Here is a 27,602-nt window from a genome sequence, read left to right on the forward strand (position 1 = left end):
CTTACCTCCTATTTGTATTTTGCAATTCATGTCTTTACATGAAAAATACTATTTCAATAGCAGGATGAAAAGATGACAAGACTTTCAGTTACTATGCAAACAAGAAGGCTTTACAGGAGGCAGGTTAAAAGGAAACCCATTAAAAATAGGTAGCTCATTTTCACTTCTATTCTCATAGAGCTCAGTTCAAAATTCCAGTCTTTCTTTGTAGTTCTGGAATGAAACCAATTTTACGCCCCCCGTAAATCTGGTTAATTTGCAGTAGCTGATATATTCAAAACAAGGAATTCCTAAAAAGGAGGAATAAAGTGGTGATGTCAGCATTTATACAGAACTCCAAGAACTCCAAGAACTAAAACAAATAGGACGCCATTACTCCAGCCAGAAAATGTTCAGAAATTGTTAGCTCTTGGCCTACCAGATTCAACAGATTACTGGATACTGGATGGGCTCAATATATACGCTCCAGTAAGTGTCAGAAATCCCCTTGCAACTGGTCTGCAAGAAATAACGCTGTTCTGTTTTAGTCAGTGTGCTATTTATACAAATTAGCCTGTTTAGCCTATAAGCTGAAAAAATATTTTATTCCTGTATATTCTGTAATTGTAAAAGGTCAGGCAGGGCTTGCAAAATTTCAGATTTTGGTAGCCGGAAATTAATTTTACTAGCCCAAATAATGTTTTATTTTTAATGTAGAAAATTGGTTAGGAGTCCAAACATCAATCAAAAACTTTTTCAAAACACAAATATCAACAATCAGATTGAAAATAATCAAATTAGAATCATCAATACAAATGTGCATCTGGTTCTAACTGAACTGAAATGTCTATTAATCTATCATGTAAGTGTCTGCTTGGTGCTGAGTGATTTACCTTTTGAAAACATGACGTAAAGGGAATGAATGAGATTTATTTATATTTCTACTGAAACGTTTATCTAGCACCAACACGCCCATTTTGGTGAAACCCTCTACTTTCCTGCTGTGGTACCATGGGGTCTCTGTGACCCCACCCCAATGTCAATGCCACTTTCTTCATGGTACCAGTGCAGGGTTAAATGAAGTGGCAGCGTATGGGTCCAATCACAATGGTTCACGGACACTTTTGCCTTAAAGAAGTGGAGCGACCAAAATGTTCGGTGCCGCCTGGCGGAACAAATGGGTCCTGCAGCGCAACGTGTTTAAGTTACCGGTAGAAGGGGCATAAAAACAAGGGAGAACAAGATAATGTTTGACATGGGGTCTTAACTAGAAGTATTTTTACATACATTGGGGATATTGATGTTTGGTCATGTACAATTGATTTAATAGTGAGTTATAATCGTAAGAGACAGTGATATTAAGGCTGCACTCGGTTTTGGTCTCCCGTTGAGATCGTTGCGACATAAACCCGAGCGCACAGCTCTGCTGTTTTATCCATTAAGCACAAATAAAAGCCTGACAACGCTAAATGTGTTAATTTTCTAATGGAATAATTCACATATTAAAGTGTGGCAATACATTCAATATAATAATAATACCAGAGTTTTGTGAGGCAAGTAAGTGGTGCTCTAATTATGTTATGCTGTTTATATAGCAGAATATATGGTAGTGTGTGTGTCGCACATGGATTCAGACATTCTGACACGTATTGTGACGCATTCACTGAAAGTGGGGCTTCGTCTTTTATTCACGTATTTCTCTTAAAACAAGAGCTCCAGCGCGGAGATTCAGGACTAATTGCACTGTGCGTTCCTGGGCCCCCAATATGCGGCCCGCGAGCCGACTCGGTCTGCCCCCCCCCCCCCCCCGCGCTCTTACCAGAGAAAGCCCCGTCACATGCCCCCCCCGCGCCGCACTTGCTCTTCGCTCAGGCCGCCGACTTTTAGCAAAGACGGAAATCGTCCCGAGGCCCGACGTCATTGTGCGTCACTGCGGACAAATCTGATGATCAAAAACTTCCGATCGTATTGTTCCTTAAAATAACAAGTCAAGATAGAATAACGTGAATCAAGGGAGGGATTTGATTACACTATTTCAGAGGGCCCGTCGTCAGGCCGGTGATGCATTTTGGTAGCGCGACTGGAAAACACTATAGCCCCGGGACGTCGGGCTAGCGATTTTGCGAGCCCTGTCAGGGTATTACAAAAAAATAAATGTACACATAGGCTGGTTGTGTGTGGTAAAAAAAAAAAAAAGCTAATATTATTTTAGTGCTAGTCTGCTGCTTTAGTAATGAACATTGAACTTGAGCTAGGTCAGTGTAGGAGGGCTGTTAATCTTTAGAAATATACAATATTCTTGGAGGTCTAATAACAAATGAGTGGGTCAATGGGAGGTTTAGTGTGAAACAAACAGAATATATTATTCTTTGTATTTGTAAAGACCACCAGGGATGTGTTTCAGTTTACCACAGATAGACCAATCAAAGAACCATCATTAAGGAAATGGGGTAGACCTAGGTTGGATTAAAGCTCCATTTTGATGAATCATGCAATTGCTGGTAGAAATAATGGCACGCTACCAGTACTTACAGAATATAAAACTGATTGTTCTGTGACAGAAAGGGTCACATTAGTTTCATTTAAAAGTGTTTATGTGAGGAGATAAAAACCTCAGGGATCAGTTTCATATGAATGAGTGTGTGATGAAGCAGTGGCTCACACTACTTCACCATCAGAAGTGCCGTCACATTTCTGAGGTTCTCCTTTCTTGATAGTGGAAATGGTCGGAGTCTGTGATGTGAATCTTACGTCACGAAAGGAAGATAATGCAGCTGGTGCCAGTTTGACGGTCTGTCTGAAAACCACAGTTGAACAGAGTCTATGACACACCAAATTAAAAGAAGCTGGCTACAGCATGCATACTAATGCACAGGCCCAACAGCAACAGGAAAAGGCCAGTACTTCCTTCATGAACACTGGGAGCCCATCCAGCAATCTCTGACAGCAAGTGTTCCTCCACTGAGCTCAGCTTACACTGCTCAATCACAGGCGCCCACAGCTCTCCAAACTAAACCATAAAGCCTTCAATAACATCAGATCTGTTTATCACTGCATCCTTTGAACAGGGCTGCCATTTTCAGGTTCAATTCACTGCATTCTCAAACCATTATCCATAGAGGCTATACCCAGGGCAGGCCACGCTTCAAAGACGTGACAAGCACCTTGTTGGACAGTTGTTGCTTTTTTTATTGCTCTCCATAAATCAGTTGGCTAGTCACCAGTACCCTAGGGTGTTTTATGAAAATGGACATGGAGCTTTCTATGTCCTTCACCTTCTTCTATGTATGCACTTTTTGGGAGGACATATGCGTTTTGGTTCTATAGCACCAATGTGTTAGACATAAGGAAAAATGGTTCTCAAATGTGTTTTGTAAGTAGTAGGTGTCATCCTGGAAAAAAAAACTAATACAAAATCATAATTGTCAGTGAGAACAAAGTAAAATAATAATAATCCCCCTTCATGCTAGTTCAGAGGAGAACATGTCTGTTTTGTCTGCACTGAACATTTCCAAGAGGCTGTTCATAAGGAAGAGGTGCTATAAATATTGCCAGGGTATTCCTGGAGAACACGCGGTCTGCCTTAACACCATATGCTTCACAAAAACATATTTTAAAAAAATGAGTTTTTCCTGGTGCACCAATTAACATTTGTTAACAGAATAATTATATTTTTCATCAAACTGGGTGCAAAAGTTATTTATGGTACGCAGCCTTGTACTGCTTTGTGTTTGGTATTCCTGCTCAAGCACTTTGAAGTACAAGCCAAGTTCTTGCCTTCATATCATACCATTTTGACAACAGCCAGTATGCTTGTTATACAGCCTATGCTGAATCCCTCCTTTCAACATTGTCGTTTAGAGAGTTCGAATTTTGAAATGTTACATCCAGCTACAATTAGCAGGTCAGTCAGTCCATGGCATACTGTACAATATTATATTATCAGAGCCAATATCAAAATGCAAGGGTTTAGTGTAGCATTCAGTCACTGACATATTTCCTAATATCTCTGCATTAGGATACAGCGACTATTAACCCCAATGAAGACAATTTACTTAGGTCCTAACACCATATTGTAATCTGAAAAAACTTAGAATGTTGTAGGCTATATTTTTTAATACATTCTTTCAACCTTTATTTTTTCACTTTTTAATCACAGTATATAAAAACTCTGCAGATTGTATTCTGTTTATTATGAACCCTAATACTATTGACAATAATAATTAGCATGACTTATTTTGGTATCCAGCAACAAAGCTAATGATCAGAAATTCCTCCTGATACGTCTTAATTGAGTTTATATGCAGTATTATAAAAGTGTAAACCCTTTAACCAAGCAGTATTCTGAATGTAATATATATATTTTTAAACATAAAATAGAAGTGGAAAGCCTGCTGGTATATAAATTTATGACTGACACTTTTTCTGATCTAATTAAAAAGAAAAAAATGCTGTATGACTTTTCTACTGTACTTTTACTTTGAACCACATTAAATCGTAACAACTGACCTCTCAAAATATCTGTGCAGCATTTTGAAAAAACTCCAAATCAAACAGGCAGTCAGAAATAAAGTCATGTTTAGCTGCTCATTTGCAGAAAGGTTTAAAATGACAATGTCAACGGTGAAACCAGAAAGCAGGCAATTGATCTGCATGCAATTTGTCTTAAAATCACCTTTTAAACTCAAATTAGTAACCTTTCCGAATCAATTTTTTCAAATATAAACCCATTTTCTTTTAACAAAGCTGGCAGGTACAGACAAACCCTGATATGAGCCACAGCTCTGAAAGGGCATGCTTTCCAATTTCACTTTTTGAGAAGGTTAGGTTGCTAATGGTTCATCACAGTACGGGACGCGTAAGTGATCTACTTCACATCTGAAATAAAAGTGAACAGAGTCGGCTCTTGACCTTTTCTGTGAAGTCGTGAAGGTAGATCACAGATAGTTTATTAAACACATACAGAGTCTAAATTAGGTCTGTGCATGTAAGAAGCCCCTTTCTTACTTCTCATATGGAACAAGCGGCTACACTGTTCAGAAGGAATAATGCATGTTGGGGTTTCACAAAATACACATCCAGACATATTTGAAACACAGTGAAATAAAATATGTAATTAACAAGCAGAGTTGGATTAGTAGATGTTTTACAGAAATTTAGATTGGACAAAAATCTTTAATTTGAACTACTTGTCAATTTTAGGTGGGGTGGGGAGAACAAGTGCTTACATCAATGTGAATTGCTGTGTTGATGCATCATTACAGAAAGTTGGAAGCTACTCGTAGTTTAAAAAGCTGCAATTCTGGATTAAAAACAATTTACTGAAAGAAAATGCTCTTCCAGGCTTTCAGAGGTAAAAAGAAAAAAGAAAAAGGAAACTAACAGATTTGGCCTGAGGTGTATTTAGCAAGTAGGAGAAGGAATGTTCCTGGCACAAGTTTAATGCACTAGTGTAAATTATATTACTACAAAATATCACAAGAATGCTTCATTGTGTACAAGGATACACACCAAGGAAGACTTCAGTGGCCGGCGCACCACTGCCAAGAAAAAAAAAACATTTGATAGAAAAGCCACAGGCCTCACCTGACTCTCATCTGTGATGACCCGGTACTGCTCCTTCCACACGGCGATCTTGGAGACCTCGTCCTTGCGCAGGGCGCGCTCCTTCTTCAGCTCCGGGCTCCAGAAAGTCTTGATGCTGTTCATGGAGGAGCTCAGCTTGCTCTCCTTGATGTCCACCTCCTTGCGCAGCAGCTCGTTCTCCCGCAGTACTTCCTTGAGCTGGGCTTGTAGGTCCATGATGGTGTTGTCCCGCGCCTGGCGCAATGAGTGTGGCACAGTGGACGCCATGCTGACGGCCGGCAGGTGGTGGTCCCCGAAGGCGATGGTGTCACTGGCCACTCCGCTGTTGGTGGCGATATTAGGGCTGCTACCCATGGCCGTCATACGCACCCCATAAGGGAGGCGCCCCCCGGATCGGCCCAGCGTCATGGTGCTCTTGGGCAGGTCGGCCCCCACGCTCTCGTGGTCGCTCAGGTACATGGGCCCTGAGGTGGCATAGGCAGCGTTCAGCGACTGGATGTTCTCCATGGAGAGTGTCTTCCCGCTGCCTCCGCCTGCACTACTGCCCGAGCTGCCTCCCGTACTGTTGGTCCGCCGGTGGCCCAGCCGGGGCGAGCGTGGTAGACGGGGCGATCGGCCGGGGCTCTGACTGCTGCCACTGCTGCTGCCGTCCATCTTCCCAACCGAGCGGGCACTGCCGTACATGGCTGCGGACTACTGATTTTTTTCAAATGAATATGTGTTGTTTCTTGTTGGGAGTCTTCTTGTTTTTAGTTTATTTTAATTGTATGGCTGAAAGATTCCAATATTTCATATTTAAAAGTGATTGAAATGGATACTTCAATAGAAACCCACAAAGATGTGCTCAAATGTCTAAAAATACAAATAAAAACACTACTAATTATAGTCTCAGTTGCTCTGTAGTAATGATTATATTAAAATGTTTTTCTTTGCAAATACAAATCTTCCCTCTTTGACCTCTTCAGCATTCTATTAAGAACAAAATGTCGCAGGTGGGGTTCGGTCACTGTGGACTGCAAGTGTTAAGGTCTGCTCAGAAGATGTCCGTGGCACCCATAAGTTGGTCTTGGACATTAATCTGCAAATTAGAACAAAAGACAACAAAATAAATACACATTTACATTGGTAATCTCTTATACCTTAGATTGCTGAAAAACAGATTGAATTCATTGGCACCCAAATTAAAAACAATCATTTTAGAAAATGTATTTGCTGACAGCTGAACAAAATATGCACTCCGCCAGAGTGCTCCATGCCTATGAGCAAATTGCATTTATTGTCACATTGAACAACAGGCAGTTAAAAGGAAAAATAAATCCTAAATCTTCCCTTCCAAAGCTACCAAGAAAGGGAGGATCACATCACAAAATACAAATTCAGCAGCCAGACACAGGAGGACCTTCAACCTTCAAACAGTATTTCTGGAGGCACTTTCTGGCAGCCTTGCACAAAAAAATGTCATCCCTTTTCTGATGTGAGAACTCACTGACATAGGCTGATTACATGGTTCATTCAATCACCATTTGCTGTCTTTTTTTAAAAGCTTCTTTTCTGAAGCATTTGGTTGGTAGTGCTCTTTATTCTGCTTTAACCACAGGTTAAATACACAACTGTGGGAGAAATGTATCCTTTAATACTTATCATATTCAAAACTGGAGGAAGTGCTGAATTATGCACAGTGCTCAGTGGATGGGTGGTTAATTTCAAGAGGATTTGTAACTAGATAAATTGTTCAAAAGGTCTGAATGCAAGTGAATACAATAGACCATTTTTGCAAGTGTCCTGTTTCATGTACAATGCAGTTTTTACAGGCTACAAAAATACAAGAGAAAACTAAGTGTCTACAGCAGTTTAGGGGAAATCATTATACAATTAAGAAGTGCAGTTGTTTCTGAAATTTTGTTTTGTTAATTTAAATTATACAATTCATGCTCCTAGGAAATCAAAGCTAAATGTAAATAATTATGAATTGTGCATTAAACATTAAATTGTTCATGGAATGTATAAAATCTTTTCAGAACACTGGCATGATTGTATTAAACACACAGTGGCACTGGTACGAGTTGTCTGAGGCACTGTACAACATTATAGTGATCTGCATTTCTGAGCATTAAGGGATTTCAGTGGTTGTACAGCTTTTATGCTGCAAACATAGAGCTTTTAAAGCTGTGGTAACTAAGGCTTAAAAACCATTTCCTAATGCACTCTGCAAAATAACCATGTCCTTCCAAGTCTCTTATCATGTAGCTACAGACCTACTGAATTTAGAGATCTAACTTTCATTCTAACTAGGGTGGAGCTCAGCTATCCTCACAGAGCACTGTGATGAATCACTGGTTTCCATTCCCTGAAATGGTTCCCTAAATTCCCTTCCTGGGACAGGCACTGTAAACTGCTTGGACATGTCTCAAAACTCTAAACAGGTACCCGATACCAAGCACATCATGTAACTGCCAGAGTTAAGCAGCTTTTCATCGAAGACTACCTGAAACACTCAAAGGCAAAATCAATCACCTAAATAACTGAAGTCAGGTGAGCAGCATTGAAAGGCATTAATGCAGACTCAGGACATTTGAGACAAAGACATGAATATGGTCAACCAGGCAGGTGTCTGCACTAGAGGTCTTCATAGCTCAGAATTCACTGAAAAGACCCAAACTAGAACCATCAATTATTTACCAGACCTAACTATTGTTATTAGTGCCGGCCCTGACCCAAGCTCAAAGGACCAAGTGGCAGACATTTTCTCTCCCCAGAACGACAACCGTTTTAAAATCAGCATCAGCAGCGTCATCTGAAAATGTAGCTGTGGATTACAGGTAGCATTTATTCCAGCATGAACCCAGTCAGCTGGCTGTAAAATTAAGTAAGTATATAATGTGTTTTCATGTAAAAGATTTTAAAAAGTGCATAAAATAATCAGGTGAAATGAAGTATGATAGTATTACAAACCTATCCCACATCATACCGGACAAATTCATCTCCTTTACCTGTTTAACTAGAAAAGCTATAAACCAATTGAAAGTGACTGGAATAGAAATGAAAGACCACCACCACAAGGTATCAACAAATCAATAAAAAGACATTCAAAATTTTCAGATACAGAACAGATCATATTGAATATAAAATGACAGCATATAAAAATTACATTTGAATATTTGATGTGCTTCAATGCAATCAGAAAAATGTATACAATCTCAAAAATATTACATCTACCTAGGTTCACATTTTACAAGATTGTTGTTGTAGAGAGATCAGTTATGGACAGTATTTCCCTTACTGAATCTTAGTCTTCTCAAGTAACTAATGCATTTAACGCACTGTACACAAGGGGTCATTAGTGAAGACCTCACATTTGTCCAAATGTTGGAATAATATTCCCTAAATCTTACAAGTCTTAAAGACCAGATGATATTTACCCCACAGTTCCTATCAATGAGATTAGTGAAGGTATATGAAAGCCTTTGATTGTGGTCTACTCAACATGAATCAGAAGAGCTTACAGCTGAAAGGAAACCTGGTAACAAACTACCTGTGTGCAATAAGAAAGATTGTGGCATTGGGAGAGTACAGAACCATTAGTTTTTAACTATTATATTTAAAAGCCTAATGAGATAAAAACTTGATTTTCTACATCTCTAGAGCACCAACTAACATTTTGGGCAACAGTCTGAAATGGTGTGTAAAGAGCTGTACTTTGTTAAATTTGCTAATAACAATAAAGAGACAAGCAATACCTAGTGACAGCGTTCAGAAACTGACCCAGAGGCAACATGTACCTTAAGTTTTGGTAGTCGTCTTCTGCAAACATCTCTCTTCTAAATACCTTACATTCCACTGGGGTCAGGTCAGGCCAAAGGGGGTACCAACGCTCCCCTTTTGACAAAAGGCAGTTCTCGGATTCCCCAGTGCAAATTATTGTCAATTCAAACCAAAGTTAATATATTAACCAGCATTAACAATATACGGTTTGTATGTTAAGTCGCTAAAACGGCCACAAATACATATAAATAGGGGGCTGAATATTATCATCATATTTCCCCATGTCTGTTGCAAAAATGGGAAAGACAGGATAAGCAAAGATTAGAAGAGGGTCTCGCTTCTGGTAAATTATAACCAGTTGACACTCTACAAGGGTACCGTAGGCTGCTTCTTGTCTCATGAGGTCATACCATAGGATAGAAAATATACTTTTCATGTTTCCCCCCCCTTTCTTGCATTTCAAAAGTTGATTACATAAAACCACAGGAGCTTACAAACAGTCAGACTGCTTCTTGAATCGTTATCTCTAATAAGATCCATGGTTTCAGAAAATAAATATCATTGATTTATTTTTAAGAGTCTTATTTTAACCCACGAACCCAGAAAGTTGGAGCTAATAGACAATATAAAGCCTACTCCCACAGCAGTGGCTTTCAAATTAGTCAGTGGATGCCAGATTCTTATAAATAGTAACCATCAGGGCAACAGATTGTGCACCATGCAATGAAATTCATGCTTAGTGACTTGTCAAGTTATTCCCATAAATGGACTTTATTGCTTAATTCTTTCAATCAGTTAATTGCACCAAACCAATACTCCATGGAGAAGCATGATGGAACCAAGGTCATTATCATTTTTGTAGCGTTAAGGGGGGGTGTATTGTGATAAGAGCATTCTAGCCCTGAGCTGAAGCTCTGATCTAAAGAAGACTTCTCCCCCAAAGTTACCAGAATGGCTGAGCTCATCGCCCCATGAACTGTTCTACGCCAAAGTGACAGTCTTGGGAGTATGGCACACCTAGAATGGGCCAAATGGCTTGGAATCCCTGCTGTGAAAACATCTGGGGAATAGGACCTGGAGGTCACAAACCCCTTTGAAGCGGGCGAGAGCCAAAATCCCGTAACAGAGCTACGAACCCAGGCAAACCGGCATTTCCAAAAGATGGCATGGATTTACATCAGGCATGAATCGAGCCTCCTCCAATAGGAGACTGGGGGCTGGCACAAATCCAACCTCACACACTCAAGAACCAATCACCTATGATCTGAAGGCATAAAAGGTAACGCACAGCACTTTTTCTGTCTCTCTCACCTGAACTGGTAACTCGCTGCTATAGCTCAACTTGTAGCTCTATTACCAGAAACGGAACTGGAAACTAACCAAGTCTTTGCCGGCAACAGAAGAGTTTAACTGGAAGAAGGAGATTGAGCCGTACGAAGAATTCTTTAAAGAACTTTATTAAGTAAAGATCTTTAGAACCTGCACCTGCCCACCTGTACCCATCTGATCAGTGTAGTTCATACAGCTGGACAATTGACTAAGTCGACTGGAATACAGAAGTGTTCAATCATTTAAATAGCTATTCAGTTTTAAGAAACTTGACCCTTGGAAACAAACAGGGCCCTGCTTTCCTCAAAGATTCAAATAACTACGGTGGAAAACCCTGCTTGCAAAGAAGATATCCTGTGCACAGCCTTGGAGCCTTCAAACCAGTGGAAAATCTGTTTGGAAAAGGCTCTACTTTCGCGAAACCCCAACTTCCAGGAGCATCAACTCAGGAAGTTATTGGACAAAACCACACGGACCTCGTCCCACCCCATGGAACTTCGTGCCGTGTGCTTTTATCTGATCCCGAAGGCAGAGAGGCCTCTCTGCAACGAATTTCAGATAAGTTTAACAGTTTGGAGTTTATCATTCATGACATTTGAGAAATCAATTAGAAATGTTGTTCTGTGAGTCATAAACTTTAGAATGTGTAATATAATTTAGTATTTTCTTAAATATAAATGAGTGCTGCATTAAACTTTTGTTTGACAATTTTAGAAATAAAACCTGTCAACACCGAGAAATATCTTCTCATTCCTGTTTAACTGTTTTAGTCTGAAATTGACACATGTTAATAGACACTAGACACTAGATTATAGGTGGCCCTGCCATTAATCATTGAATAATAATCAGTTAAGGGGAATTGTGGTAACAAGAAATGATAGAATCTTTCTTGGCACCCAAACGTAAATGAGTGATATATATAACGAGAAGTTATTTTACATAAATACTAACCTGCGTAGTTATTTGATGTCCGACTAACAATAATAATGAGACTCACCTTCGTCTTACTAACGGGTATTGTAGTCAATGTGTTTGTAATTTTGTGTAACATTTTGTGTGTTATCATATGCGATTCCATGGTCATTGATTTGGTCACAGAAGTGATTTGTCTTTGATTTGCTGATCTTGAGTGAATTTTAATTAGTTTTTCCCTTTTTGTAGAACTAGTGTAGTGCTACATTTTATCTTTGTTTTTAATAAATTTGAGAATTTATATCTTTGGAATTGGTGTCTGCATCCAAGTATTACAGAACTTGAGTTCTGCAAGATTCTTGATAAGGCGATACTTAAATTCACTTCTTTAACTGAAATGTATAAGTGTACCTTACGCTACGTGTTGAAAATCAAACCTGTCCACCCCTATATCCACTTTCCCAGGGTATTGCATTGAACAGTGGAATAATCTGGTGCCTTCACTAAACCTCAGGTTTTCTGTACGTGTTTTTGTGCTATGTAGTATATTAAGCAAAACATTTACTTTCCTTTGTATACGTCTCAAAGAATACCCTTCCTTGATACACATTCTATTGAATTTTATCTCTTCATCAATGGAGTCATGCTAAATCACCATGCATTTTTTTCACCCAATGGGAGCAGGCGCTCAAGCAGCAGGACATATAAAATCTAGCAACCAATAGGGAGAAGTAGATGGTATCTCCCTTATTGGCTGCTTTGCATTGAAGACAAAAAAATAGCCTATGAGTTTCTAAATGCGATCAACAGACACATGAATATCAAAATGTCTAGCTATTATTACACGGGTGTTAAATTATAATACAGGTAGTCCGCAATGTTTTAAATTACTTTGTAGCAACAGCTGGATCCTACAAGATCTTACAGGATCCTACAAGATCTTACAGGACCCAGCACAGGATCCTGACAATAGAGGGACAAATCCAGAGAATAACTAGATAAACTAACTGACTGGGTGTAATGCAGCTGACAGCAGGCTTGAAATCTGTCCTCACCTAACCCATGTATCAGGTGATGATATTCACTGTCCATTTCCCTTTGCTTTTGAACAACAATGATAATTTATTTTGTCAAATGTAATATGGGATTACTATTGCCACTTTCACTTTGTGAAAAAGGCACCTACTGAGGGGAGTTTAAGGTAAATCTTTGAAGAGAAATAAACAAGGTGGATTCCTGCAGCGTCCTAAAAATAGGCAAACTATCCAGATGGAGATCGGAACAAGGAATAATTTGTCACAGAAGAGGTTTAATATTGGGAACTGTTCAACAAACAATGTCAGTGGGTCTGGGTCCATGTTTTCGCTTACTCATAGCCATGAAACAATTGTCAGATTTTAATGGATTTAATAGTTAGGTTGGAAACGCCTGCTAGAGTATTAGAAGTAGTATACAGTAGGGCTGCAACAATTAGTCGACTTATTCGACTAGTAAAATATGTTGACTTCTATTTCAGCCATCGAACAGTCATTTAGCTACGTTGCCTCTAAGCCGTTCTTATTAATTTCCTTGACCTGAGCCCTTCCGCATAATATCCTTGGCCCATATTCCTAGCTCTGTGTGAGAACAACAGTTTCATTCCAAACAGCAGTAGGTGGCAGTAATGCATCACTTGGTTTGTCATCCACCTGTATGCACCTTACTGAGAAAATGTCTGAACCTGCACGTCGCAGGTAGCCAACGCACGAAACAAAACTCGGGCATAAGCATCGAAACCGTGGGAGTATTAATAAGAAAGAAAATGATAACCCTACGGTGCTTTGTGGACTGTGTAAATCAGAACTAGCTTTCCAAAAGAGCACATCTGACAAGCTTCAGCACTTGAAATGAAGTAAAGTTTTTGCAACATTGCTCATAATAGGGCAACTGTGGTATTAATTATGAAATTGCATTGATGAAAGTGTAGTATTTGCAGTAAGGTTTTCTCTAATGCTAATCTATGCAAAAGTCTGTATCCAAAATTCGACAGCGAATTTGACATACCTAAACATGCACGTAATCCTACATCTGTCTTCAATCGTGGAGCACGCAGACAATTTTCCAAAGTTGCAGAATAATGTAAAAGTGACTTCTGAATACAAGCACACTTTCTTAGTTAAAATCAATTGGTTTCTTGCTAATGCTTGTGCCACCGACAGTCGCAACATCGAACAAATGAACTTATTTAAGCTGGGAAACTCGGCTTTACGTGCAAAGTCAATTTTAAGTGATGCTGCAGACGTGAGATATTGCACATACGTGCACCGCGATGGAAGACACGTGGATTTTGTGCATGTTTCAGGCATGTCAAATTCCAAGTAAAATTTTAGATATAGACTGTTAAAACGTTGTCCTCCATGGTGCCCAGAGTCCACAGGACTGAGTATTTATCCACTTCAATACCATGATGTACGCACGCACGTCAAATGAAAACCCTCAGCACCATGTAGTTTCATGTCATTCCCAAAGCCAGTGATGATACTGTAGAATGTGAATTGAAAGCCGGGGACAGCGATCATGCCATGTTTTTATTCAATCACATGTTGTTTAGAGCCTCCATGTACTTGTGAGCATCTAGAAGTCTTCTGTCTATTGCGGCAATCCATTCACCTTTTCCAAGTATAAAAATATAGTTTTATAATTGCTAGTTTTATTAGTTGTACTTGTTTAGTTGTAGTTTATGTAGTTTTTAGCAAGAGCTATACAGTGCTGTGGTGAGATTCGTTCAGAAAACAGTGCTGAATACAAGGCAATGAAGCAGCGTTTGCAGCAGCCAGATCCGTCACAATGCTGCGCGGAGCTTGTAGCGCATCTGCAGCGCTGTCTTCCAAGCTTCTTGTATTGAACGTTTCAATACATTGCACAGAGCAAGCCGCTGATGGCACAGGTTTTGATAGATTGAGTTTTAGTTGATAAATACTGTTCATTGATTATTATTGCAGTGTTTGTGTATTTTCATTTGCATTTCAGTGCGTTTAATATTTTTATTTTCATTTGTGTTTATTATAAAAGTTCGTTATTTATTATAAAGTATAATATTGTAAAAAAAAAAATGCATTTGCCTCGTTTTCTTTGTTCAAAAAACCTTGTACTTATTCTCTTCACTGAACCTGGATATGTACAGTGAGGGAAAAAAGTATTTGATCCCCTGCTGATTTTGTACGTTTGCCCACTGACAAAGAAATGATCAGTCTATAATTTTAATGGTAGGTGTATTTTAACAGTGAGACAGAATAACAACAAATAAATACAGAAAAACGCATTTCAAAAAAGTTATACATTGATTTGCATGTTAATGAGGGAAATAAGTATTTGACCCCTTCGACTTAGTACTTGGTGGCAAAACCCTTGTTGGCAATCACAGAGGTCAGACGTTTCTTGTAGTTGGCCAACAGGTTTGCACACATCTCAGGAGGGATTTTGTCCCAGTCCTCTTTGCAGATCCTCTCCAAGTCATTAAGGTTTCGAGGCTGACGTTTGGCAACTCGAACCTTCAGCTCCCTCCACACATTTTCTATGGGATTAAGGTCTGGAGACTGGCTAGGCCACTCCAGGACCTTAATGTGCTTCTTCTTGAGCCACTCCTTTCTTGCCTTGGCTGTGTGTTTTGGGTCATTGTCATGCTGGAATACCCATCCACGACCCATTTTCAATGCCCTGGCTGAGGGAAGGAGGTTCTCACCCAAGATTTGACGGTACATGGCCCCGTCCATCGTCCCTTTGATGCGGTGCAGTTGTCCTGTCCCCTTAGCACAAAAACACCCCCAAAGCATAATGTTTCCACCTCCATGTTTGATGGTGGGGATGGTGTTCTTGGGGTCATTCCTCCTCCTCCTAACACGGTGAGTTGAGTTGATGCCAAAGAGCTCGATTTTGGTCTCATCTGACCACAACACTTTCACCCAGTTCTCCTCTGAATCATTCAGATGTTCATTGGCAAACTTCAGATGGGCCTGTACATGTGCTTTCTTGAGCAGGGGGACCTTGTGGGGCGTAGTGTGTTACCAATTGTTTTCTCGGTGACTATGGTCCCAGCTGCCTTGAGATCATTAACAAGATCCTCCTGTGTAGTTCTGGGCTGATTCCTCACCATTCTCATGATCATTGAAACTCCACAAGGTGAGATCTTGCATGGAGCCCCAGACCGAGGGAGACTGACAGTTATTTTGTGTTTCTTCCATTTGTGAATAATCGCACCAACTGTTGTCACCTTCTCACCAAGCTGCTTGGCGATGGTCTTGTAGCCCATTCCAGCCTTGTGTAGGTCTACAATCTTGTCCCTGACATCCTTGGACAGCTCTTTAGTCTTGGCCATGGTGGAGAGTTTGGAATCTGATTGATTGATTGCTTCTGTGGACAGGTGTCTTTTATACAGGTAACGAGCTGAGATTAGGAGCACTCCCTTTAAGAGAGTCGTGTGTATGCACTTTTATATTTTAGAGGCGAGGTTGACATATGTCCATATGACAAACGATGCACATTTTAGCTGCTTAGATATAGAAATCAGGAAAACCGAATACCTGTTTTTGTTTTGTTTTATTTGACAAGTACAAAGTGCCAATCTTGCCCCAGTCCAGAATGTGTACAGAGACCCCCGAACAGGGAATCTGCGAGCAATCAACTAACTAAAGGGAACACTAGCTCTATAGGACATCCCATATTAATACGTCGCATCCTATTAGCTAATAACCGGGAAGTGCTGCTACTTGGCTCCACACAATAACAAGCACTGAGTGCAACAAAACTCTAACAAAACAAACCAAAAAAAAAAAAAAACATGATAAAAAGCTAATTAAAATTATTCTTGCGGTCAAGTCAAAAGCATCTGGCGGTCTGGATTTGGCCACCTATTGACTACCCCTGACCTATACATTAGGAACAGCCTTTAAAAATCAGAGAGCTTCTGAAACAAGGAACCAAGTTACACACAGGCAGTATTTATCACATAAATAAAAGACAGCACTCCAAAGATGGCTCCTCAAAAACATAAATAAGGACATTTAAATGTTTTGTGCAGAAGCTTGAGAAAAGGGCTGCTGTTCTGCACCTTTAAAAATAAAAAATACTTCCATCTCTCCCCCATCTGATTGCATAATGGAAAGCCAATTACGCCTTCTTATAAATGCCATCAACTACGCAGGAAACTTAATTGCTACCTGCTAATCCCTGACAAAAAGAGCGCTGCACTGATTGCTAATCACAATTGACAAAACCAAAGCACCAACATCATTATGCATGGGAACACAGTGTTCTCCAGGCTGTCCACAATCACAGACAGACACATACTATGCACAAAGTTTCATTTAGAGAGAAAAAGATGATTCCATCTAAGTAGTTCAGACAGAGTTAGCACAGTGATCTAATTATAACATTAATTTCAAAATTATAGTTTCCTTTTTAGAAATGCGATCATTTATAGTTTATGGCACATTAATTTGCAACCGTGGATACATCAAAACTTGTAAAAGACTAAAAGACAGAATAAAAAGATACTTAAAAGCCCCCCCCCTTCCTCCAACATCACAAGGGGGCAGAGAAGGATTTCTGTAATCAAAATGTAAGAGATACCCACATTAAGAACACCAAATGTTCTTACTATTTAAAATTACAGTGATTGCACTTGGGTCTACTGCCAGTATTAGTTTTCTGATATAACATTTGATTGTTATATTTGTGTGACATATTTGTCACAGAGGCATAGGACATTTGGAAAAGATATGTCTGTTAAGCTCATGACATGTTTCTGAAATATACATCCCGCTGCATTTGTAAGGTTTAAAAGTAACTTTTGAGTTAACTCAGAATTTGTCATTAAGGAAAGGGGACAAGGAGAATCAACCACATTTTAAAACCTGAAAGAGTAACTAATTAAAAAGGCACTTGAAAGATTTGACCGAGTATGACAGGGGAGTCAATAGAAAGCAATGGAGTCTAAGTGGTGTGTTACTGCTACTGACAATATACAAAACAGAACCAGATTCACATACATTGGAAGAATGACTGAAGCATAGAGCCATATTTTTCACAATGCAAATAGTCACAAATTAGGGCAATGCAGTAAGTCCTAGCAAGCATCTACAAATCTCACCATCAAAACAATAAGACCAGAGGTACTTTTGTCTATCAGTCACGCAGCGTATGAAAACGTGACTAACATTCAATTTGAATGCATTGTATCTCAGCTGCGTTTCCCTGCTGCTGATCCCCCCCCATCTCTGCCAGTGACTAAGACAAATCTCAGGTGGGTAGGAAGAGATGCCTGCTTGTTCCTAAGATGTCCAGTTAATGACTCTCATACATGATGAAATTGTCTCGTCTGCTTAGCATAACTGTCTGAGTGGCTTCACTGTGTTCCCGTGTGGTCTGGGCTCCTTACTGGCTTGGTTATGCAAGGAAAGACTGCACACATAACAACGGTAACCCTTAAATCAATCAATTTCAGTTAATAATTTATGCAGTGTACTTCTAAGCAACGTTTAGGCCTATTTGTGTGTGTATGGATGCATTTACTTATGGATTTATTTTTATCTAAACCTTCACATTAATTAACTGCACCCTACCAAGAAGTCAATTTCTTAAAGGGTACCAATATGCTCCCATGGAAACCTCACTCATGGATTCTACATTCAATTGTTCTTCATCAAACTTAGTTAAAAGGAAGTGCCCATTATAATGAATGGCATTAATGCAATGGAAGCTATGCACACGATTGTAGCTGACTGCGGGTTCCTTTTATTTATTAGATGTGTTTATTGGATTAGTGGGATTGTGTGTTTAATTCCATTTTTGAAATTAAAGATTTTTTTTCTACAAGCCAAAAAACACTATTTTTGCCACGACAACTTTGGCATTCACATCTTTTGTATTGGATCCTCCCAGATAAAAAGCTCTATTGAAAAGTACAGTCTTGAGTTATTGAAAGAATGTTAAAAATCTTTTATTTAATGAGGAACTGGCATTGAAATCAGCACTGTAATATAATGTATATTTATAGTTGCATAAATAGGGCCAGGAAAATTTCCGAGGGGGATTTTAGAAGAACTTAAAAATCAACAGCAGTTTACCCTATAGCTTATGGAGAGTTATGCCGAAAATGAATTAAGTGGTATTATTTCAGGCAATGCATTCAATTGATAGGCTGTCAGTTCCAGCAATGCTTCACAACAAGCTGTCAAATGCTTAAATGTATGCTCTCAGAATGGCTAGGTGGTTCAAAATCAAACTGTTCTATTAGAACAAAAGACTTATTCAAGGTTGATAGAAATTAAACTTCTAAACTTCTAAATTAAACCATTTGGCTGTCTTGGATTTCAAGAAGGTCACTGGATATGTGTCTGATCACATCAAGGGTAAGATCAAGGATTTCATTATGCATGGAAACCTTTTAGTTCAGCATCTTCAGTAATACAAATTTGTATCCTTCAGTTCAAAACATCTGATGTGCTTTCTTCAAAGCTAAGAAATAATGAATGAAACACACAGGCTAATCATGTATAGGGAACTTGCAAAGTGTCACGTTTAGCTGCACCTCAGCCTGGCCGTGCCGAGCCAGAGGGTTTCCACTAGGGCTCAGCTGCACCTCCGCTTGTGCTCGGTCTAGTTTCAGCAGCACAGTTTCGTATATATCGTATCGACTGTGTCCCACACGGGTCCGGGTCAGTACTGTGACGTCCTGACGCAGCGCGTCTGCATTCTGACATTGAAACTACAGTAATGGCGGCCGCTCTCGATGCAAGAGATGCGGTAAAAACTTTTCCAAATAAGGAATATGTGTGTTTACGTTGGGAAAGAGATTCATCTGGAGCAGTTATTAATGCACATTGGAAAAGTGCCACACAGGATTAATTGCTTGGCACAGAAAGACATTTAAGAGTGTTTATAAAAAGAAGATCACAAAAATCCTGGCGGAGAAAGGACTGCATCGGACTGCAATACAATGTGCCCTGACAAAATACATTGCTTTTTGTTATAAATACACGCAAACTTGAAATATTCGTCCTGGATTTAAATTAAATGTCCCGATGTCTTGTAAATTCTCTCAAAATTATTTAAATGGCACAGTTTGTAGTTTCCCCTGTTTACACTATCTTAAAACTATTAAAATGTTTAAAACAGAGGCTAATTTTTATGTGATCAATCGCATGAAGAATAATATATTTTAATTAAATTTGTAATCCCTCATTATCGCTATAAATATATGTTAATGGTAATCCAAATATAGACGCTTTACCGACTGCAGAAATAAAAACCTTACAACCTCACAAAACGATTAATACAACTGATCCATTCATAACGGTGTCGATGGTGTTTTTTAAGGAATCCCATTCAAATACAAGCCGATGCCCCTCGGTGTTATTGATGGCAGCATTCATTCCTAAACAAGGGTCGAGTTCTAGAAGCGCAGCTCTGCGCAGAGACTCAGAGATGCGCGTTACTGCAGTGTTTCTGCGTGACGCCACTAAGAACCAGCCACAGAAATCTGCGCAGAATCGCACAGCGCAGCGCAGCTCTGAGAAGCTGCTGCGAGAGGCGAGCTGTGGCTGTCAGACAAAAGATTATGCAGAAATCAAGAGGGACGTGTTAAGCGAATGAAAACTACTGCTGCCCCCTTGTTAGCGGAGGCGAATGTCAAATTTCATTATACAATGAAGCTCTTCCGACCCTCTCATCCCCTCTCACATCTCTTCCTGCTTGTCTGCTATTTCTGCCTGGATGCACTCGCACCAACTCAAGCTCAACCTCCCCATCTCGATCCCCTTGGAATCCACCACACTCTCTCCTTCTTCTTCCACTAAACATCTAGGAGTCACCCTCGATCCTGCGCTCTCCTACTCCCAGCACATCACCACGCTGACATGCACCTGTAGATTCCTCCTGAGCAACATACGTCGGATCCATCCCTTCCTCACCGACTACTCGACTCAGCTGCTCGTCCAGTCACTGGTCCTCTCCCGCCTGGACTACTGCAACTCCCTCCTGGCCGGCCTGCCTGCATCCACTACCCGCCGCTCCAGCTCATCCAGAACTCTGCGGCTCGTCTGGTATTCTCTCTGCCACGATTCGCACACGCTACTCCACTGCTCCGCTCCCTCCACTGGCTCCCGATACCGGCACGCATTCAGTTCAAGACATTGACCCTCACCTACCGATGTCTCGACCACACTGCACCGAGTTACCTGCAGACACTCGTCTCTCCATACATCCCCTCCAGACCACTGCGCTCCTCCAGTGCCAGAAGACTAACTCTGCCTCCTCTCCACTATCCCTCCTCCAGAGCCGCTCCTTCTCATCCCTGAACCCTTAAGTGGTGGAACGACCTGCCCACCGAAGTCAGAACAGCAGAGTCCTTGACCTCATTCCGGCGCTTACTCAAGACACATCTTTTCCGACAGTACTTGTAATATTAGTCCTCTATCCCTGCTAGATAGCACTTCAGTTTTATTATGCTTCTCGCGTTCTTGATTGTTTCCTCCTTGCTCCCTTTCCCGTAGCCCTTGACTGTGACCGTACATCTTGACAGCACTTAGCTTTCATCGTCCAGGATGTAGGAAGTCACTTACTGTACTTCTGTAAATTGTAAATTGGAATTTGTAAAATGTATTATTTTGAATTGCTGTTTTAGCTAAATTGAATTTGTAATGATTGATGCCTTGTACTTCACTGTATTTTTACACTTTGCACTTTTGTTGTAAGTCGCCCTGGATAAGGGCGTCTGCTAAGAAAATAATAATAATAATAATAATAATAATAATAATGGTCAAAAACATAGATATGGAATTCTATATTGACACTTGTCAATGCTTTATTAAATAATTACAATTATTTTTAACTAAAATATAAAAATAATAAATCATCCAATTACATTGATTTCTGCAGGGTTTGTGAAGAAAGGTGGTCGCGTTCTTGTAGAGCAGATTTGCGCAGTCATGCGCAGATCTGCAGGATCCAAACTATCCCATTGGTGGAGCTGTGCAGATCTGCGCAGATCTGTCGAAATTTGCGTTACACGAACACTATCGGCGTTTTTTGATCAGATGCGTCTCATGTCAGACAGCGCAGTCTCAAGCAGCCGACACACCAAGTTGTGGGATACGCGAACACTATCCAGTTTATTGGTAGCTGAATGCTATGACTCAATGACACAGTAAATAGTAAATTATTCAAAACTTGTAAATACCCGTATGAAGGTATAGTAAAATTCCAAACCGGTCCGTAAATGAATACCGGTATAACGTTTTTTACGGTATACCGTCAAGCCCTATGTAGAACTGAACTGAAGTTAATTCTCTAAACAGCTTATGCATGAATTTGTAGAACACAATCAGTAGTCTATATCAGGGTGCCTCAAACTGGGGTCCATGGATCCCTGGGGGTCCTTAGAGACTGCACAGGGGTCTGCAAAATATTAGTGGAAAAAAATAAAATCTTACCACGCGTATGCAAAGCCTAACGGGGCAGACGCATATAATCACAATTACTTAAAGTGGTGCATGTACGGAAACATAGTCCAGTAAGAGTTACTAACATTTAGGACAGTAAGTACCCAGTCACCGCTGGGGAGACAGAATGGGATTTTAATGTTGCCATAACTGAAATAAATTAACGTGTAAATTAAGCATCATGCCTGCGTAAATCCATACACAGCAATAATAATAATAATTAATCAACATTTGTTTTTGTAGCGTTAACTGACACTTTTTACATTCCATTAATATCACCCTAATAATTTTCACTCCAGATCAAATTAGAAAAAGATCATAAATATTAAATAAACTTTTCAGAAAAACAAATACTTACATTAAAAAATATATATTTCAGTTCAAAGGCAACTTTAAAATTTTGTCCTATCTCACCGGTTACTATGGAAACTGGAAAGTCTACTAATAAGCGTCAAATACATAAATGCTTTACGACAGTGACGTCAGTCCAACACGTATTTGGTGGGTGGAAGCGGAAGATATTAGTGAGTGAAAACATTTTCAAATTACTGGATGATTTCATGAAAGCTGAATCTCTAAGTGTGTTGCTGTTTGTACAGACGGCCCTTATGACAGGCAATAGGAATGGTGTTGTAGCAAGAATACGAGCTATAAACCCAAATGTTATTGTAACACACTGTATGCTGCATCACCAGGCCCTTGCATCGAAGAAAATGGAACCCGAATTACATGCTGTTCTAAATGCAGTTTTGTGAAGTCCAGGCTTTTGAATTCACATCTGTTTTCAAAGTTGTGTTCCGAAACGGGGGCTGAATATGACAAATTGTTGTTTCACACAGAGGTGCGTTGGTTATCTCGCGGCAGAGTGTTGGAAAGAATTTTTGAACTTCTCAAAGAACTGCTGGGATTTTTTTCTGTGCATAATCCTATACTTGCCACAAACTTTTCTGACACGCTATGGATCACGAAGCTGGCATACCTCGAAGACATGTTTAACTTGTTGAATGCCATGAACATGTCCACACAAGGGGGCAATGCAACCATACTTTAGGCGAGACTGAAAAGATTGCATCATTTATTAAGAAACTAGACATCTGGAAAACAAGAGTGATCAATAGAATCTCTGACAGAATTCTTGTATACAAACAGCATGACAATTGACTGTGAGAGAGACTTAGGCAGAATACTTCGGCGTTTACTTTAAACATAGAGGAATACAATTGGGTTCAAGATCCATTTTAAACCTTTTGCTACGTCAACCTGTCGCTTGAGTGGAAAGGCAGAACAAGAGCTGGTCGAACTGCCCTGTGAACACACGCTGAAAATTAAGTTTCAGTAACAAGCCCCTTACCAGTTTTGGCCAACTGTTGCAGAGGAGTACCCAGTCTTATTAAAAGAAGTCATAAAAGTGCTCCTATCTTTCCCAACAACATATATATGTGAAGCATCATTCTCTGTTTTGGCAGCTATGAAGACAAAGCTCAGGTCCTAGAACTAGAAGTGGTGAATGACTCGTGAGTTTGCTTGTCAACCGTGACACCGAAGATAGACCACTAAGCACTAAGAAGTGGGCCCACCCATCTCACTGACGTCTACAGTATCTGTAAGTGCTACTGTATGTATGTATGTATTTGTTTTTAACAGTATGCGCTTACATTTTATATACTTTTGTCAGTCAATTTCTCAGTTGGGCATCCGTGATTAATGTTGCAATTAAAATATAAGGGTCAGTCAACCAAAACGTTTGAGAACTACTGGTCTTTAGCATTAGGGTCAACAGTTTTTGAACTCACACCTTGCTTGTCTCCACTTTAAACCCAGTGTGCCACTTAGTTACACTGCTGAAAGCAACAAGAACCACGTGTGGTCCAAAGAATTCTAAAATAGAAATCAATTTTTTCCATGAAAGATTATCCATCCTAATCCAGGTAACAAAAATGTCCACTATAATTACAATATGGGAGGAATAGAACTAGATGAAGTAACGCATGAGAAAGACCTAGGAGTCTACATGGACTCCTCACTTTCTCCATTCAAACAATGTGGGGAAGAAATAAAAAAGGCAAACAGTGTTAGGGTATATTGTCAAAAGTGTAGAATTGAGAACAAGGGCAGTAATGTTCAGACTGTACAATGCACTAGTTAGAGCTCATCTGGATACTGTGTACAGTTCTGGGCTCCACACTTCAAGAAAGATATCGCTGCTCTAGAGGCAGTTCAGAGGAGAGCAACCAGACTTATTCCAGGTCTGAAGGGAATGTCCTACTGAGAGACTGAGGAACTGAACCTTTTCACCCTGGAACAGAGGAGACTACATGGGGACTTGATTCAAGTCTTCAAAATCATGAAAGGCATCGACCACATCAAACCAGAGGAGCTTTTCCAGATCAGCAGGGACACACGCACCCGGGGACACAAATGGAAATTGGGCTTCAAGGCATTCAAGACGGAAAACAGGAGACGCTTCTTCACACAGAGAGTTGTCACAATCTGGAACAAACTCCCTAGCCATGTGGTCAAAGCTGAAAATTTGTGAACAATTAAAATCAGACTGGATAGCATCCTTGGATCAGTCAGTTTTAATGGACACCAAATGAGCACGATGAGTCTGAGTATTTCAATTCTCACTGAAATGGGACAAGGCTACTTTGTGGACAGGATTACGGACCTAAAAATCACATATGATACAATATGGTGTTCACTGCCACTACATTGATAGGGGAGGGGGACAAAAAAAAAAAAACACAGGAATATTTTATGACCTGGCAGGAGTAATGTGTTTTTATTTATCCAAAATATTAAGATTGAATGGTGGAGGGTATGTGTTGCTCTGAATGCATCTGACAAAATACTGTGCCCACAGAAGCATTCACATCACATTTAATTTGAACTGACAAGCCTGTGCAAGGTAGACAGAAAAATTGACTGAGCTATTCTTAAATGACAAGGCCTCTCTCACTTGGGGTAATATATAACTGTTTGGGGGAACAGCAGCAGTGTAGTCTGTCAGGCAAAATTCCAAGGGAAAAGGAAAATAAGTTGTACTTACACATTCATCACACAGATTATTTTGTATTTAATAGAGCAAAATTTTTAAAAAAGTGTTGGGAACATATGGGCTACATGCTGGATGGCTAAAAACATCCACTGAAAACTTAGTGCTTAGGTTTCCTATGTTTTGCTTGAACTATATAGCATCAGAACAGGTGCATGTTTTACCCTATTGTACCATGTACTATAGCAAGACATCAATAAGAACAGGACATCATTAATGCCAATTTAAAGTGTTCTCCCAAAGCACACTCATTGCAAAAATCAGCAGAACCAGAACTAATAAAAGCCTTTAATTGGGCTTGGTAGTGTTGGTGGAAGTGTGCAATAAACAACAGGGCTCCAGACTAACTTTTTTTACTAGGAGCACTGTAGCCCCTAACTGAAAATTTTAGGGGCACAGGCAGAAAATTTAGGGGCACACACCTTAAATCGACCTGCAACGCAATTTTTCACATTTTCCCCATTTTAACGGTATTACTGATAAATGCTTTGGTAATAAATTAAGAAACTACAATGTGCTGTTTTATTTTAGTTCACAGTCACATTTTATTTGAATGGTGCTTAACAAATGCACATTCAGAAATGTAAACAAAGTATTATTATTGTCATTACAGTACAAAAACCAGTTGAGACATCTGTGTCACCATCGATCATGAATGAGAGATATGTGGCGCCCTTAATCTTCTCATGGGTCTTCTGTTTGAGTGAATCTGCAATAGCGCCAATGAATTGAGCAAATGCTGTCGTTACTGTATGCAGGATTTACTTGTACGCTGTTCTTTTTCAACAATTCAGTGTGATCCTTGAATTTGGTGAATGGTAGTTCCTGCTTAGCTCTGAAATAGGCCATGTTGAATTTCACTACCATTTCAGCCTCATCAGATGACTGATGGGTAGCTTCCTGCCTGCAAAATGCTACTGGAAGTGGCGATGCCGTTTCATTTGTGTATCTGTCTCGGCATATTTTATGTTTTAAGCTGCTGTTGTGCTTCATTAAGGTGTCGTGTTTAAACTATGCGGTGCCAGTTGCCTCAGCAAACTTGGTTTACCCCACATGTTGTGGACCACATCTAGTGCATGCATTAGATACAGTTCATGGTGTTTGTATCTTTGCTAAATCTAAGCCATGTAAACTCCCTCAGCCATTCCTGTCAGAAACAGTGTGTTCTTGCCTTTTTCGCCACGGCGTCTTCTGACTAACTCGTCAACCTCTGCAATTTGCTGCTGTGAAGGGCCTGGCTCTGGTACAGGAGGAGCCGTAGATGGAAAAAATGCGTCAATGGTTCGTTTCGCCACGGTTGACTTTTACGGAAGATGAGTGTGACACCACGAAAGCGAGACACACGAGTGTAGATGACGTTACCCACGCAGTTGACTAATCACTCACGGACCCTCCCCCTCTAACACACATTGGCCAACTCTGGCAGATTCGCTCCCTCTTCATTTTTCAACATTTGCAGGTCGCACATGTGCGAGTAGTTGTACAAAATACTCGCACAATCTCAAAAATTGGTCGCAAAATGTGACCATTTGGTCGCAGGCTGGAGCCCTGAACAACACATGATCTTGATTAGAAGTTCTGGCTAGTAAACCAAACAAAAACAACATGACAACCCATCACCACACAACTGAGACAGAAAACAATGAAAATCAAAAACAAATCTTAAAGATCATCAGGGAAACATTTAAAATTGATTCCCAAATTTTTCATCTGGACTTTTCAAAACCGTCTCCACTTCCCTTCGATTACTGTTAAACTACATTCCCCTAGTAAGAATCAGTTCAAGAGATGTATACGTTTGGAGATGCACATACAGTAATTTACTAATTTATTATTAGACCAGCTTTATTTTCATTCAGTTTCAACCTCCTGAAAAATCTCCAATAGCTAGGACATCCTGTCAGTCTATATCTTAACATCTGGAAGTTGTGCAGAAGAACAGGTGCTGAAGCGGAGAGGAGGGGCATGGGATTCAGTCAATCTATATTTTGTACAGACGAGGATTCTAGTTGACTAGCAGCTTGTGTACTCTAGCCTCATCCAATATACCTAGTACGGCAGTTCTTTAACTTAAAGGCTGCTCGACTTAATTGATCTGGTTAGCCATACAAGAAAAGCAGTTTACCTAAAGCAGCTTGCTTATGAGTACATACGACTACATAATTGAGCCATCAAGCTCAAGTTATGATTTGTGAATAGAAAGGGGGGAGGGATAAATGTACAGAAAGTCTCCCATTAGAAGAATTGTGAGAGAAAGTTCCACCTATACCAAAAAATAATAATTAGTGCCACAGTGCTGTAGTTCTGGTGGTGCAACACTTAATCAGTTCAGCCTCTACTAACCTATGCCTCAAGACAAACATGTCCTATCTCTTGAAAAGCTACAAGTCATTCGCTGTTTGGAAAATTATATGAAAGGATTCAGCTCAGAGGGGTTTTGAGAGGCAGGTTGAAAACACGAATGGGGGGGCGGGGAGTGTTAGCATTCCAGAAGGTGCTGC

The 27,602-nt window shown here is 40.0% G+C and overlaps 1 protein-coding gene across 1 annotated transcript in view; it reads right to left on the bottom strand.

Annotated features, from left to right (window-relative positions):
- Window positions 1-27,602, bottom strand: part of LOC136771956 (ELKS/Rab6-interacting/CAST family member 1) — a 315,148-nt gene that overhangs the window by 282,325 nt on the left and 5,221 nt on the right. Inside the window, exon 2 of the mRNA XM_066724547.1 lies at window positions 5,566-6,643. Within this exon, the coding sequence (XP_066580644.1) occupies window positions 5,566-6,249 (684 nt within the window). The 5' untranslated portion in view covers window positions 6,250-6,643. The remainder of the gene's footprint in view (window positions 1-5,565; window positions 6,644-27,602) is intronic.

This window comes from Amia ocellicauda, chromosome 15 (assembly GCF_036373705.1).
Source record: "Amia ocellicauda isolate fAmiCal2 chromosome 15, fAmiCal2.hap1, whole genome shotgun sequence".
Taxonomy (NCBI): domain Eukaryota; kingdom Metazoa; phylum Chordata; class Actinopteri; order Amiiformes; family Amiidae; genus Amia; species Amia ocellicauda.